The sequence below is a fragment of the Delphinapterus leucas genome, chromosome 6, assembly GCF_059928025.1.
Source record: "Delphinapterus leucas isolate spDelLeu-1000000601 "Yukka" chromosome 6, BTC_Dleu_Yukka2, whole genome shotgun sequence".
Lineage (NCBI taxonomy): Eukaryota > Metazoa > Chordata > Mammalia > Artiodactyla > Monodontidae > Delphinapterus > Delphinapterus leucas.
Window position 1 is genome coordinate 117,352,132 of NC_143134.1, and position 16,339 is coordinate 117,368,470.

A 16,339-nucleotide genomic window follows, 5' to 3' on the forward strand; every position below is an offset into this window, starting at 1 on the left:
CCAGGCGGCGCGCGGCGGGGCGGGGCTCCCGGAAGCTGCCCATCCTGCCAGCTTGCCGGCACCTCGGAGCCCGCGCTAGTGGACTGAGGTCACCGGCGTGTCTAACGCGCTCTCCCCGCCGGCCCGTCACCCCCGCCTCGCGCCCGATGGTGAGCAGTGTGTTGTGCCGCTGCGTGGCTTCCCCGCCGCCGGACGCCGCAGCCGCCGCCTCGTCGTCCGCCTCATCGCCGGCGTCCGTTGACCCTTGCGGCGGCGCCGTCTGCGGGGGCCCGGACCACCGGCTGCGCCTTTGGAGCCTTTTCCAGACTCTCGACGTCAACCGCGACGGCGGCCTGTGTGTCAACGACCTGGCCGTGGGACTTGGGCGCCTGGGACTGCACCGCACAGAGGGCGAGCTCCAGGTAGGCAACACGCACCGTCCGCATGGGCGGGGAGTGGACCCCTTCGTGCCCCCGCACCTCCGGGAGGTCCAGGTGACAGGTCTGGTCTGCACGACCGGCTTCTTTGGCAGTACCTTGGAGCTTGGCAGGCTTGGTGGACGGCCTCTCGGACTGGCTGGGACCTCCTGAGTGACAGACGGACACCCCATTTATGCCCTGTGGGGAGTAGAGCTCCTTCTTGGCCTCTGTGGGCGCTTGGGCCAGGGGGAAAGGCTCTGCTTGGGTACAGGTGGGCACCTTCTGGGCATTCTGATGGTAGAAAAGCCCCTTTTTGCTGGGGCTTTCCCCAGAGTAGAAGGCCAAGTCTCAAGAGTCCGGCTTATGTCACCTTCTGACCTCAGGACTAAGCTTTGATGCTCCCCTCTACCCATCATTAATGGTTTCATCCATCCTCCTCCAGGAGCACCCCTCCCTCCCCTCTCGTTTCCATGCCAGTGGTGGGCCCTAATCTCGTTCCTCTCAGAAGCATGTGGGAGTTGGAAAAAATGGGAACTGAGGTTTCAGGCAGATCGTGACATGTGGGTGGTGAGAACTGACAGTTCTCATGGATTGGATTCATCGCCCATTTGACATGCCTGTCCAGAAAATGGGATCGTGATCTCTTACAGGGTTACAGATTAGCATGAAAGAATCTAGGGGAAAATTCTTCGTAAAAGTGAAAGTGTGGCCCACCTAGGAGGGGATTTTTTTCCCCTTGTGGGCTTGTCCTAGAGTGGGCACCTGGCCAAGGGGGAAGAGGGGACAGAGGTGTGTTGTCCTTTCTGTATAAAAGCCTCGAGCAGAGGCTGGTTCTTCCCCTTCTGTCTCTCATGGTATGTTTTCCTATCTGACTTTGTAGCTGTAGCTGCCCTTTTCCAGTATTTTATTTATTGTGGTTTAGCCTGATGTATATAGCCTGGAGGAAGACTACTGAGTATTTTAAGTAAATTGTTTCTCTTCTAAGTTAGTTCCTTTGGCCCATTTGTACATACCGCAATTACAGAATCTCATAGCTAAGTGTGAAAAAAATTTTTGTTAAAACGCCAGTGAGTTAAACCAATTAGTTTGTTGGGTAGGTATACATAAAATTTTTAACTCATGTCCAGAATATCTTGGATCAACACCCAAGCTATTTAACCTAGTGAGGATAAGCCTAGGAAGACCAAGGTTAACACTGTGCAAGGTAGACTCATTGGGTTAAGTCCAACAGGCTTAGAGACAAGCTTTTTTTAAAGTCTTTTCAAGTGAGCTTTACACAAACTGGTGTTGTGAGCTGGGTATTTTCCAATCCATAACTGATGAATAAGTCACTTGGAAGATAGGATGCCTGAACTCAGAGGGCCTGTGTCTTATGGGCTTAGGGAGGTGTGGGCCTAGGAGAGCCTTTCTGCTTTTATGAACCTACCCACCTGGCATGTGCCACCAGGAGCATCGAGGGCTCTTGGCTACGGGAGTGTATTCAGTGTTTACACCATGCTTTGTGCCTCACCTGGAGTCACAGTGTTTTTTCAGTTCATGGCACACCTGATATTGATCCTAATCCATTTTTTTGGCAGTAAATTTCTAAGGGCGAATAAGGAGAAGGTGATCATTTTTCTTTCCAGTATTGAAAGGAAACCTTTTAGATTAGCCAAAGGGAGCCTAGCCCGTCAGGGTCACATTGGCTCTAAAATCTTTAACTCTGTGACTAAGTTCTACCATCTGAAACAATTCTTTTTCATCCTTTCGGTGTATGGCTTTAGTATGGACTACTTCTACTCTCAGCTTATGAATGTGAAATTATACAGCCTTGAGAGATTGGGAATGACCCATTTTATTTGTTTATTACCTGTGGCGGAGCACAGGCTAGTCTGTGGCGAATGGTTTAAGTATTAGAGAGAGAACCTGCCTTTTTGTGAATAGCTGGGCAACAGGAAGACACGCTGCCTCACGAACCCCGTACCACTTCCTGTTGCAGTAGTATCAGAATTAGCTACATGCAGAAGAAGTAGCGCTGCAGTTTTGCAGAAGTAGCAAAGGCAAAAGAGAATTTGGGGACCCTTCAGTTCAAAATGGGTTATCTGCCATGGGAATAGGCATTGAAAAACATCAACATCAAACTTCGGTAGCTGCTTCAGATAACCCACAGGACCAGTCTGAGGTGTTAGGGTTTGCACAGGAATCAGCTGTGAGGGCTTATCAGTGGGTGATGGGTGAACCAAGGCCTTGTGACTACACAAAGCCTCCCACTAGCTAACCACCACTGGGTCAAGTTTTCTTTAGAAAAGAACCAGAGATTTTTGGCATCTGCCTTTGTTTCAGAAGAAATTGGGACAGTTGAGAAAAATTTACTTAAAATGGCAGTGGGCAGGCTTCCCTGGTGGCGCAGTGGTTGAGAATCCACCTGCCAATGCAGGGGACACGGGTTCAAGCCCTGGTCTGGGAAGATCCCACATGCCGCGGAGCAACTGGGCCCGTGAGCCACAACTACTGAGCCTGCGCGTCGGGAGCCCGTGCTCCGCAACAAGAGAGGCCGCGACAGTGAGAGGCCCGCGCACCGCGATGAAGAGTGGCCCCCGCTCGCTGCAACTAGAGAAAGCCCTCGCACAGAAATGAAGACCCAACGCAGCCAAAAATAAATAAATTTTTTTTTTTTTTTAAATGGCAGTGGGCAGAGAAACCGATGGCAGCCAGCCAGAGAAATTTTCTTTGTAAAGAGCATGTGAGCAAGAAGCCTGTCCTGGGACTAAAGAAGGGAAGAGTTTATTAAAGACAGAAAAAAGATGATGACAAGAGTAGCAACTTTAGGAGATGAGACTTCAGCTAGAGCTAATTATAGCATTGCCTATTTAAGGCATTTTCATGTGACCAAACAAAATCTCTGTCTGAAAACAAATTTAAAACATAGGTTAGAACTCAGGCAGCCAATTAGGGAAAGGACACAAGCTGTGTTACATGTCATCAGTTGTTCCTTCAGCTGAGGCTTGTGGGGCTCCCCTAAGGGGCTGCTGTTTGATGCAGGTGAGGATTGTAGAAGATGGAGGGGTTGAGGTTGCATATGTACCATCTAGTTTGAGCCTCACAAACTGGGCTTTGGGGAGAACTTGAGGAACAATCCTTTTAGAACCACATCTGTTATTCCCAAAATAGGTTTCAGGATTATCCAGAGATGATCCTGTCAAAAATGAGAATCTGCCCTGCCCTGATTCTCTCCTTGACCAGAGCAGTATATAGGAGGCAGTCTCTGTTGACCTGAAATAATCGAATGGAAGGTCATTAATATCAAGTTGGTATTGCTTAATCAGACAGTACTGTTGAACTCTATACCTTTTCAGTGTTTGGCCATTTGTGGGGCAGGTATTTGCATAAGTAGCTGGACTTAGGTAAGACAGTCTACAGAAAAAGAGCCTTTTCCGTAGAAAAGGGGCAGACATAATTTGGTATAATAGAATGACACATTAGAAAAAGAAAAATGCTCTTTGCAGACTGGATTGAGTTCACATATTAAACTGATTGTGTTGTATTGTAAAATTCCTGGCTTGGAGGAATTATCAAGTCAACTAGAGGATGTTTTAAAAAATTAGTTGATATCTGGACTTCCCTGGTGGTCCAGTGGGTAAGACTCCACACTCCCAATGCAGGGGACCCCGGTTCCATCCCTGGTCAGGGAACTAGATCCCACAGGCATGCCGCAGCTAAAAGATCCCGCATACTGCAACTAAGAAGTCTGCATGCCACAACTAAGAATCCCGCATGCCGCAACGAGGATCCCACGTGCCGCAACTAAGACCCGGCGCAACCAAAATAACTAATAAATAAATATTTTTTTAAAAATTAATTGATATCTGCAAAGGTGGAGCCAAGTACCCTGATCCTAAGACTGAGTGATAAATAAGAATCTACCAGAGTGGGCCTGATCTGGACCTTCAGTGGATGAATTCCTTTGATGTTCAAAGAGCCATCAATTGTTGAAGCCTCACAGAAACCACGGGGGAATGAGAAGAACAAATATTTTGCTGGTATTCATTTCTACCCCAGCTGAGTACACAGCCGCGGGATGAATTCAGTGAACAAAACTGTACTCAGAGAGGACTAGTCTCATTAAACTAAATCTGAGCAGACTTTTCATTTGTTAACCATTTCTTCTACCAGTGTGAATTTCACAGAACCGAAGAATTTAGTCTCGGACAGGTCACTGGCCATCATAGGCCAGCCTCCCACCCAATGTGGGAGGCATTCCTCCTGTGGCATCCTTCACAGAGGGTCACCCAGCCCATTCCTTTGTGGACCTAGTCGGGGCCCTTGTGAGTTCTTTCTTAGATCAGACTGAAGTCCGTCTGCTTGCATCTGCTACCCATTTGCCCCAAGGGTACCTTCAGGAGCAGCCCAGAAACGTGGTCCAAGGGTCCTTGAAAAGAGCTGTCTTATCTGAAAACAGCGATCCTCTGTAATCTCTGCTGCTGCTCAAAGCAGTAGATTTCACCGTGTGCTTCTTCCATGGTATGCTGTCCACACCCCATGGTCCCTTCCCTGAGGCAGTGTGCCCTGGAGTTTAGACTACAGATTTTCCCTGGAAACATAACACGAAGTGAAGGAAGCCAGTCACAAAAGACCATATGTATTACATGATCCATTTTCTATGAAAGTCCAGAATAGGGAAAGCTGTAGAGACAGAAAGTAGATTAATGGTTGCCTAGGCCTGGGAGCAGAGGGGAACGGAGAGCTAGGAAGGGGATAACTAATAATAGGTCTGGGGTTTATTTTTTGGGGGGGGTTTAATTTATTTATTTTATTTATTTATTTTCAGCCGTGTTGGGTCTTTGTTGCTGTGTGTGGGCTCTCTCTAGTTGTGGCGAGCAGGGGGCTGCCCTTCATTGCTGTGCGTGGGCTTCTCATCGTGGTGGCTTCTCTTTTGTGGAGCACTGGCTCTAGGCCCACGGGCTTCAGTAGTTGCAGCACGCGGGCTTCAGTAGTTGTGGCTCACAGGCTTAGTTGCTCCGCAGCATGTGGGATCTTCCCAGACCAGGGCTCGAACCCGTGTCCCCTGCATTGGCAGGCAGATTCTTAACCACTGTGCCACCAGGGAAGCCCAAGGGTTCTTTTTGAGGTGATGAAAATGGTCTAAAATTGACCATGGTGGTGGTTGCACATATCTATGAATATACTAAAAGCCATCAAATTGTACACTCAAATGGGTGATTTGTATGGTATGCAAATTATATCTCAATAAGACTTCTTTAAATAACCCAGTACAGTCTTTGTGGTATAATGTAAACCTGGGTTCAAGTATTGTCTGTGCTGCTTGCGAGCTGTGTGACCTTGAGCAAGTTACCCAACCTCTCCAAGTCTTACCAGCCTCCTTATCTTGGTGGTAGGAATACCTACTTCAGTGGGTTTTTGTGGGACTGAATTAGAAGTACAAAGAACCTGGGACAGGGTTCAATACAAAGTGACTTGTCCCCCCATCGAGTCTGAAAATAAGATGCCCACAGTTGGTCGTATCCTCTACATTTTTTTCTTAGGTTGCTAAGGTGAAAAGTGGGCTAGAGGGCTTCCCTGGTGGCGCAGTGGTTGAGAGTCCGCCTGCCGATGCAGGGGACGCGGGTTTGTGCCCCGGTCCGGGAGGATCCCACATGCCGCGGAGCGGCTGGGCCCGTGAGCCATGGCCGCTGGGCCTGCGCGTCCGGAGCCTGTGCTCCACCGCAGCGGGAGAGGCCACAACGGTGAGAGGCCCACGTACCGCAAAAAAAAAAAAAAAGTGGGCTAGAAAGAAGGAGAAGGTCTGTGGGATGTGGGTAATAAAGGGTGTGTCAGTAATAAAGGGTGTGTAGCACCCAGGGAGAGCACAGTCTCCTGTCAGCTGACAGGGCTGCGGAAAGCCCGGGCCCTATAGCTTTAAGGAAGATTAAAACAGAAAAAAAAAAGAAAAGAAAAAGAAACCCCAGTGGCAGGAGATTTCTAAGAAGTGGTCTTGTCACTCTACACCCAATGATGTCTTTGGCCCAGATGTTTCCCTGGATGGAAATGGGCCCCCTTGAGCACCGCTCTTGTCAGCCTGTTGCCCGTTTCATGAGCCATAGATGGTCTTTTCTCAAATATAGAGTTCACTTTGAGGTTGTGAAAATGGAAGCTTCAAGTAGAGCTTAATTAAAACCTCTGGAGATTATGTCACTCACCTCATTAGTGTGTAGAAGTGGGACTGAGGCTGGTTGGAAGCAAAGGCAGTGGCAGAACCCAGGATTTGGACTTTGCCCAATTTAGCTCAACATACACTGCCTCCTTCCTTCCGTGGCTGGAGGTACTTAACTAATCCTTAAAACTTTGAGGCCTGGGCTTCCCTGGTGGCGCAGTGGTTAGGAGTCAGCCTGCCAATGCAGGGGACATGGGTTCGATCCCTGGCCTGGGAAGATCCCACATGCCGTGGAACAACTGAGCCCGTGCGCCACAACTACTGAGCCTGTGCTCTAGAGCCCGCGAGCCACAACTACTGAGCCTGGATGCCACAACTACTGAAGCCCGCGTGCCTAGAGCCCGTGCTCCACAACAAGAGAAGCCACGACAATGAGAAGTCCGTGCACTTCGACGAAGAGTAGTCCCTGCTCACCGCAACTAGAAAAGCCCGCGCACAGCAATGAAGCCCCAACACAGCCAAAAAAAATAAAACTAAAAAATAATAATAAAACTTTGAGGCCTTTATTTTCACAGTTTGTGACAAGGAAGTATCTGTGCCATGACACCAGCTGAGCGTTTTAAGACCCCCATAGTGCTCAGGAAGCAGGGCCTGAAATGATAGGTATGCTCTGGTCTATAAAAGACTCAACACAATACCTAAAAAAAGAATTTGTTGTCTTAAAGTGCGCCTTCCTTTAAAATAAATGAATAACAAAGGTAGGACAGAAGGAGCTTCTTATCTGCTTTAAACTCTTGGCTGGGAAGCTTGCAAAGGAGGTGAGTCATGGCTTATTTTCCCAGGGTCCAGGGGAAACTGGAGCCGGTGGCTGTCCCTGTTCCTGCTGCTGCTTTGTGAAGCTTTCCACATTCCATCTACCCCTGGCCTCCTGCCTCCTTTCCTCCAGCCCTCCCTCCTCCTGGGCTGGAGTCTGATGTGACTCTTCTTACCAAACACAGGGAAAACCACCTCCATTGTGTGAGAAAACTCGCAAAAAAAGAAATGCCAGTGATGAAAAAAAAGGGGGGGAAAAGGGCAGGGAATGGTTTAGATCACCCAGAATAAGCACAAAGTGTTGAATCTTTGTCTTTGGTCTATAACAGTGAAGATTCCTGTTGGTTAAAACCAACTCGCTACTGTGCCCACCTTCACCATTCTGTTGGCCTTTCCCCACCGTCGCTTCTGGTTAAATGACTTGTCCAGGGTCTTACAGAAGCACTACAGGGAGAGATTACATTCTTATAAAAGCCTTTAGTGATGCATTTATGGACGTGGTTAACTTTTTTCCTTTATGTCTTGGATGTATTTTTTTTTTTGTTAGAGTGTCTTCTTTAACCTATATAAGCAGTAAAAATAGGATCTGGTAAATAGTTCTACAGCTAAAAAAATGCCTTTTCTGAATTGTTTCTAAGTGCTGACGATATAAACCAGTCATTTTTACACAGAATTCTCCCAGCTGCCCTTCACACCCTGAGCAGCTCTGATGTATATTTGCTGAAGGCAGCTGTCCATCCGGTGGGCTTCATGCCTGTGTCTGGGGTCTTCTCTCTGAGGTCCTCCCCCAGGACAGAGTAAGCAGCCGGTGACAGTTCCATTCTCACTCATTCAGATGATCTCAGTTTTAGAGTGTGATCCTGAAGTCAGCTTTAAGAAACCACAAACATTTAGTGTTGCTTTAATAATAAATATGCTAGTTTGCCTTTTCATGTGGGAGCAGAGAAAGAGCGAATAAGGAAAGCGTGGCTCCCACAAATGGGCTGAACATATACCAGTGGTTTGGCTCCCACTGGTCAGTTTTGGGTTGGTTGGGAAATTCTGATTATTTAAGGTGATTGGGTGTTTGCATGCCATCTTCGATACCATATTCTCCCCCTGCCCCCCTTGGCATCTATCTAATCTGAAAGGAGAATCAGGCTCCTATAAGAGCAGAAAAAGAAGAGAAAGTATGCTGTGTTTCTATGTGGTCTCTTGTTTCTACAGATCTTTAATTTATGTGCTACATCTCAAAATCCTATACTTAAAATCAGGCTAATTTTGTACACCCCTTTCTTTCTTTTATTTTTTTAAAATTTATTTATTTAATTAATTTATTATTTTTGGCTGCCTTTGGTCTTCGTTGCTGCATGCAGGCTTTCTCTAGTTGTGGCGAGCGGGGGGCTACTCTTCATTGCGGTGTGTGGGCTTCTCATTGCAATGGCTTCTCTTGTTGCAGAGCATGGGCTCTAGGCGCATGGGCTTCAGTAGTTGTGACTCGCGGGCTCTAGAGCACAGGCTCAGTAGTTGTGGCGCACGGGCTTAGTTGCTCCGCGGGCTTAGTTGCTCCACGGCATGTGGGATCTTCCCAGACCAGGCTCTAACTTCTGTTCCCTGCATTGGCAGGCGGATTCTTAACCACTGTGCCACCAGGGAAGCCCCTAACTTTCTTTTAGAGAAAAGAAAAAGACATCTTTGTTAGCAGGCATTGACCTTGAACTTGGGACCTCAATGGAGACTGGCTTTTCACCAGGAATAAATAAGCGTCCAAGAGACTGTTTTCTCGGTGGGGCGCTTCTCTTTTCCACAGTCACAGGAGTCCCCTTCAGGGAGTTTTGGCCAAAGCTAGATTTTCTGGTTTTACTTCCTAAAATGGAAATAGATTAGGGGATTTCACCTTTTTCATTACTGCAGTTTTGTCGTCTTCAGTGCCAAATGAGGCTGTTGCCTGGCTCCTCTTCATTGTCTAATTGTGGGCTGAGTCGAGGGCATGAGGCTGTTTAATAGTCCTGCCTGACACCCTGAAACCACTGCTGCCATGGGACGGCACAGGACAGCACCCAGGATCCAAGTGTTTAAATTCTCCGGTTGATTCATTTCAGAGAAAGATAGTCACCTGCCACAGTGGTGCCTTTGAAATAACAAATGGTTACTACCAACGTATAAAGAGATCCTTCAAACTCTTTTGCTCCTGTACCATCGGAAAATGATTTTATTTTTTATTTCATGCTTTTTTAAAAAATATATTTATTTATTTGGCTGCATCGAGTGTTCGTTGCGGCACACAGGATCTTTGTTGCGGCTCGCAGGCTTCGTTGCCCCACAGCATGTGGGATCTTAGTTCCCTGACCAGGGATCGGACACGCGTCCCCTGCGTTGCAAGGCAGTTTCTCAACCACTGGACCATCAGGGAAGTCCCCAAAAAGGATTTTAAAAAACAGTGTACCCCGTTGCACGTTAAGTTGACATCTAAACATTTTTGTCATAGGTTTAATAGCTGCAGAGGGTATAATTTCTGGCATACTGTGTATCTGCCTTAAATATTTTAGTTTGTCGGTTTTGGTTTTGATCAAAACCTTAGAGTTCTGCAGATTTGACTCATCCAATTTATGGAAAATGCCTTCCATATAACCTATTGGCCAAGACGGTCTTCATTTTCAAGTCAAATCCATTTGACTCTCTGTCAAATAAAATCTGACTTCATTTTTCAGTTAAAAAAAAAAGTCTTAGTGGTCTTCCCTTTGACAACATCTCTTCTGAATGCTAATTGTAATTTTAAGATAGATAGATGGGTAGTAGGTAGTGAAACTTGTAAACAAGGGACACGGGGAGAGCTCTCTGCCCTGTTATAAGACGCCCTCAGGAATCTGCAGTTGTCCTTCTGTGTGATGTCCCAGGGGCTTTTATACCCTGGGCAATTCATCAGGATAATTTGGAATGGGTTCCCGCCGGGGGTTCATTCCATTAGAATTTGTTTTCTCTGAAAAGTACGGGAGATCTTGTGACACAGTTTTATCCCCAAGTCTCTATTTTCTAGATTCTTGGAAGAGTGGGTTGCTTCTGCAGGTGATTACCCTCAGCTTAACCAGGTTCTGTGGATGTTTATAAATCTACAGTTACTGGAGCGTTATGCTTGCCAGCCCTGTCTCTGGATATGGGTGGTCCCTCATACCCAAGAAAGTTAAGTGAGGTGGAATTGTATTATAGTAATAGCAAAAGAAACTAATGATCTCTACCAGATATTGGTGGTTTAGGCGATGCTGTGGTGTAAGGAAAGAGATGTACTGCATTAACCCACAAGGAGATCAAAGGTGCTTTAAAATAAAAATATTGGCAAAGTATGCAAATTGAACAGATTTTCATTGATCCCTGTCTTAGGTGCTGGTCAAGGGAGATTTTAGGATAAATAAGGCCTGGTCTCTTCCTCACCTAGTTATTATTTCTTTTCTTCTGCTGACTTTGGGTTTAATTTGTTCTTTTCTGGTTTCTTGTGGTGGAAACTGAGGTCATTGATTTGATACCTCTCTTTTCTGATGTAGGTATTCCCTTCTAAGTCCTGCTCTGGCTGCATCCCACAAGTTTTGCTGTGTTGTGGTTTCACACCATTCAAAATACTTTCTAATTTCTCTTTTGATTTCTTCTTGAGCATGGTCTCTAGGCACGCAGGCTTCAGTAGTTGTGGCACATGGGCTCAGTAGTTGTGGCTCACGGGCTCTAGAGCGCAGGCTCAGTAGTTGTGGCTCATGGGCTTAGTTGCTCCATGGCATGTGGGACCTTCCCAGATCAGGGATCGAACTCATGTCCCGTGCATTGGCAGGTGGATTCTTTTAACCACCCGGGAAGTCCAAACTGTCACTTATCTTTGAAAGAGATTTAAATAATAAGGAAAAAGTTCTTTCCATCTACCCACACAATTACCATTTCTAGTGCTCTTCATTCCTTTCATTCCATTCTTCATCTGGTTATCATTTTTCTCTATCTGAAGGATTCCTTTAACATTTCTTGTAATGCAGATCTGCTGGTGGTAAATTCTTTCAGCTTTTGTATGTCTGAAAAGTGTTTATTTTGCCTTCCTTTTGGAAGGTATTTTTCTAGGTATAAAATTCTGGATTAACAGTTTCTGATGGAAAGCCCCCTGTCATTCTTGTTTTTGTTCTTCTGTAAGTAATGGGTCTTTTTCTCAAGGTGTTTTTATATCACTGGGTTTCAGAAATTTAACTGTGATGTGCCTGAGTGTAGTTTTTTGTTTTGTTTTGTTTTGTTTTGATGTTTTTTATGCTTGGGGTTTGCTGAGCTTCTTGGATCTGTAGGTTTTAATAAATTTGGAAAAATCTGGCCATTATTTCTTTAAATATTTGTTCTGTCCCCACCTCCATGAACTTCAGTTGGGTGTATATTAGTCTATTAGCAGTTCTCCCACAGCTCACTAATGCATTTTTCATTTTTTTGTATTGTTTTATTTTTTCTCTCTGTGTTTCATTTTGTAAAGTTTCTGTTGCTGTGTCTTCAAGTTCATTAATCTTTTCTTCTGCATTGTCTAACCTGCTATTAAAACCATCCAGTGTGTTTTTCGTCTCAGACATTGTAGTTTTCTTCTAGAGTATCTGCAATGTCTCTGTTTAACGTTCTTGATCTTTCTTGAGCGTGTAGGATACAGTTACGACGTGCAATATCCTTGTGTACTAATTCTGTCATACACGTGATTTCTGGATCAGTTTCAATGGACTGATTTCTCATCATGGGTCACCTTTTCCTGCTTCTTTGCATTAGGCTGTTAATTTTTTATGGGATTTTTATCTTGGATATCTTTGTATTCCTATAAATATTCTTGAGCTTTATTCTGGGATGCAGTGATTCAGAAACAGTTTGACCCTTTCCGAGCCTGCCTTTTTTTTTTTTTTTTTTTTACGGTACGCGGGCCTCTCACCGTTGTGGCCTCTCCCGTTGCGGAGCACAGGCTCCGGACGCGCAGGCTCAGCGGCCATGGCTCACGGGCCCAGCCGCTCCGCGGCATGTGGGATCCTCCCGGACCGGGGCACGAACCCGCGTCCCCTGCATCGGCAGGCGGACTCTCAACCACTGCGCCACCAGGGAAGCCCTGAGCCTGCTTTTTAAAGCTTTGTTAGTCAGGCAAGAACAGCATTTAGTCTGGGGCCAGTTTTGCCCCACTATTGAGGCGAAACCCTCTGAGTACCCTTCCGGAACCTTCCTATATTATGAGGTTTTTCCACTCCAGCTGGTGGGAACAGGAACTATTCTTAGCCCTGTGATGCCTTTGGCTGGTTCCTTCCCCACCCACAGGCAGTTTCCTCATACTCACTTGCTCTGATTTTGGGGGGCCCTCAGCAGAGCTCCGGAGCTTGCTGTCTGTGTAGCTCTGTCTTCTCTGGTACTCTGTCCTGCAAACTCTAGCTGTCCTGGCCTCCCAGCTGCTTTTCTTCAACATAGGGAGACTACTGGGCTCTGCTGGGTACCCACTCTCTGCGCCATATCCTGGAAACCCCAGGCAGGAAGCCTGGGCAGTTGAGGGGCTCACGTGTTTAGAAATCTCAGGAATCACTGCCCTTCGTTGCCTAATGTCCAGTGTCTTGAAAACCATTCTCGTATATTTTGCCTTCCTTTTGGAAGGTATTTTTCTAAGTATAAAATTCTGGATTAACAGTTTCTGATGGAAAGCCCCCTGTCATTCTTGTTTTTGTTCTTCTGTAATGGGTCTTTTTCTTAAGGTGCTTTTAAGATTTTACTTTTTATCACTGGGTTTCAGAAATTTAATTTGTTTTTTCAGAAATTTAAGTTGTTACAGGCAGGAAGGTGAATTGGTTCCTGTTACTGCATCTTGGCTAGAACCCCCTCACCCCCTGAGTTCATAACTCAGTTCCGTGGTACAGAGTAGTCCATTAAATGAAAAGCCAGTAACCTCCTCAATAAGGGATTTATCTCATGTTTGTAGATGGGGGCCTAAAACATCACCATCTCCCCCAACTCACCAGATTTTCAGTGCCTAAAAAAAGATTAATTTTCACTAAAGGATTACTTATTTATATAGGGATTTTTGCTCTGGACTGGCTCTTCTTTAGTATTAAAGCTATTTATTTCTATGAACTCACAATCATTTTCTATTTATTTACTTATTTGTGGCTGTGTTGGGTCTTTGTTGCTGCACGTGGACTTTCTCTAGTTGCTACAAGCAGGGGCTACTCTTCGTTGCAGTGTGCAGGCTTCTCATTGCAGTGGCTTCTCTTGTTGTGGAGCATGGGATTTAGGTGCCCGGGCTTCAGTAGTTGTGGCACACAGGCTCAGTAGTTGTGGCTCACGGGCTCTAGAGTGCAGGCTCAGTAGTTGTGGCACACTGGCTTGGTTGCTCCGTGGCATGTGGGATCTTCCCGGACCAGGCTTGAACCCACGTCCCCTGCATTGGCAGGTGGATTCTTAACCAACGTGCCACCAGGGAAGACCCTGAACTCACAATCACTTTCTTTTCTTTTTCTTTCTTTTTTTTTTTTGCTGCACCACACAGCATGTGGGATCTTGGTTTCCCCACCAGGCATCAAACCCATGCCCCTTACAGTGGAAGCGTGGAGTTTTAACCACTGGATCACCAGGGAAGTCCCTCACAACCATTTTCTAGATAAAATAGCTAATATGTACTGTTCTAAGAGCTTTGTACATTATTTCATTTAGTCTTTAACCGACTCTGTGAAGTAATGATATGGTTCTGTTACTATCCTCATTTTGCACATGAGGCTATTAAAGCACAGAGAGGTAAAGTAACTTGACCAAGATCACACAGCCAGTAAGTGATGGCCAGGATTGAACCTGGGGTCTGGCTCCAAAGACTAGACATTTAATCAACACACAAAACTGCTTCCAGGTAAAGTTGTTCTGTATATCCAGTGAGAGGGCAACTGATGCGCGTTCCTCAACTTTCAAACAAGCATGCCGTCTTGCTTTCCCTTGTCGTGTTTTCTTTTTAAATAACGGTTGTATGTATGCACACATGTGTGCCTGGTCATACATGCTCATGATTTGGTTTCACTAGATATAAGAGGATATTCAAAGAAAATAAACCTCCCATCTATCTTTCTTCCTTCAAACCCCGAAGTTCCCCCCCACCCCACCCCAAACCGTCTCTTCAATTTTAGTTCGTCTTTCCAGAGAGATTCTTCACGTACACAAGCTTAGAAATAGATGGCAGCAAACTATCCCCTTTCTTCTGCACCTTGCTCTTTTCATCTAACAAGATATTTTCAAGTCATTCCATAATAGTAGGTGTAGAGCTGCCTTACTCTTTTTGACAGCTGCCTAGGGCTCCATTGTGGTTGTGCATTAATTTACAACCTACTCCCCTTCTAAAGAATTTTACATTGTTTCCAAACCTGTGCTATTGTAAATCAGGCTGCAAAAAATATCCTTATATTTTATCACACGTATGTATCCCATATATATCACATTTGTATATGTGATTTCCCACATGTGCAAATATTTCTGCAGGATAAATCACTAAAAGTGGAATTGCTGTGTCAGAGCGTTTGTGCTTTTGATATGTTGGTAGCTGTGACTAAATTGCTCTCCAGAGAGATTATACTGATTTACACTCTCATAGCAGCGTATGAGGGTATATATTTCTCTATACTCTCCCCAACACAGTCTATTAAACTTTTTTCATGCTGTGTTTGTTTTCAAAATAATGGCTGTGAACACCGTATCAAAGGGTTACCTTTGTGAGGGATGACCCGGCACTGCATTTGTCTGCCAGGAAACTAAGAAACAAATGACCAAAGATTAATTCCCTTTTGTTCATGATCATTTACTCATTTCAGCCCACAGACTTCATCTATGCCTGGTTCTGGGCACTAGGGGTAGAAAGATCTGCGACTTGGTCCCTGTCCCCAGGAAGTTCATCTTGTAGAGCGAGACACAGAGAAGTGGCTATGATATGGTGTGCATTGTGTTACACACAGTTGCAGAGAATGGGATAATGGAACAAGGGAAAGTGTTGCTAGATGTCTTAGGAAGTGTTGCCAGGATCTCTTGATTGTGCTAAACTTGATGGGGAATGTCATCCCGGAAACAGCCAGGTGGAGAGAAGGAAGTTGGACTCTTGAGGACCAGCCAGCTCAAGGTGGATGCTGTGCGACTGGAAGCTCCTCTGGAGGTTACCGCGGGCACCTCCCTGCAGAACTGCCGGCTGCATGCAGGGAATCGGTCGGCTGTGATTGGAGGGATGTTGCTGGTGGGGATAATGAACTCGGTAGTGTCGGCAGAGGTGATTGGCCGCGCCCTGCTGCAGTGAGAATGCAGGCTGGATGCTCGGGTCCTCACTTGCGTGATGATCATTAATTGAGCGAGGACAGCTGAATAATTGGGAGCTCGAAGTTGCTTCTGCCTCCGGGAGAGGTCTGTTGGGCTATCGCTTTTTTCCTTTTTTCAAAAAGCCAAGCATTTGATCACCGTCCACCTGCAAAAGTGAGTTTTTATTGAAGAAGCTCCAGCTGCTCTCTCGTTGTCAGCGACCCGGCGGGGCTTTCAGAGTGAGCTGCTTCTCAGGCCAGGCACGACAGCAGTGCTAGCAAATTTGAGAAGGCAGGAAACAGCCACTGCATGCAGAGCTGCCAGCCTTACAACTCCCCAGGCTAGTCGTCCAAGCAGCTGTGTAGCCAGAGACCCTTGGTATTGTGGTCACATCCCTCCTCAAAAGTGAACGGTCACCGTCGGCGACGTGGGGAGGAAGCCGTGATGTTGCAGGTGCTGTGGCATTTTCTGTCTAGCTTCTTCCCCAGGGCCAGGTGCCAAGGCTCCAGAGAGGGGAGCGGGAATGAAGTCAGAGGCACCCCGGCTCCGGCACGGGGAGCCCAGCTGCCAAGCTTTTTGGGGAAACAGGACGGAAGGGCTGAGGCCACGGAAAAGAGACCCACCATCTTGCTGGTGGTCGGACCCGCAGAGCAGTTTCCAAAGGTAATGGCAATGTCGAGAGGACCTCCTAGGTTAGGGGCTAGCCTAGGATCATTTTCCTGGAAAA

General features: G+C 46.3%; 1 protein-coding gene across 7 annotated transcripts in view; it reads left to right on the top strand.

Moving 5' to 3' along the window:
• Nucleotides 1–20: 20 nt before the first annotated feature.
• SLC25A25 (solute carrier family 25 member 25) overlaps nt 21–16,339 on the top strand; it is a 32,071-nt gene continuing 15,752 nt past the window's right edge. For 2 of the 7 annotated variants that reach the window (XM_022578638.3, XM_089913784.1), the window contains exon 1: nt 23–401. In XM_022578638.3, coding sequence (XP_022434346.1) covers nt 147–401 — 255 coding nt within the window. In that variant the 5' untranslated portion in view covers nt 23–146. Of the gene's footprint in view, nt 402–6,755; nt 6,758–12,768; nt 12,827–12,874; nt 16,276–16,339 lie in introns of those variants that run through there. The other 5 variants (XM_022578639.3, XM_022578635.3, XM_089913786.1 and 2 more) reach the window with 4 other exon arrangements.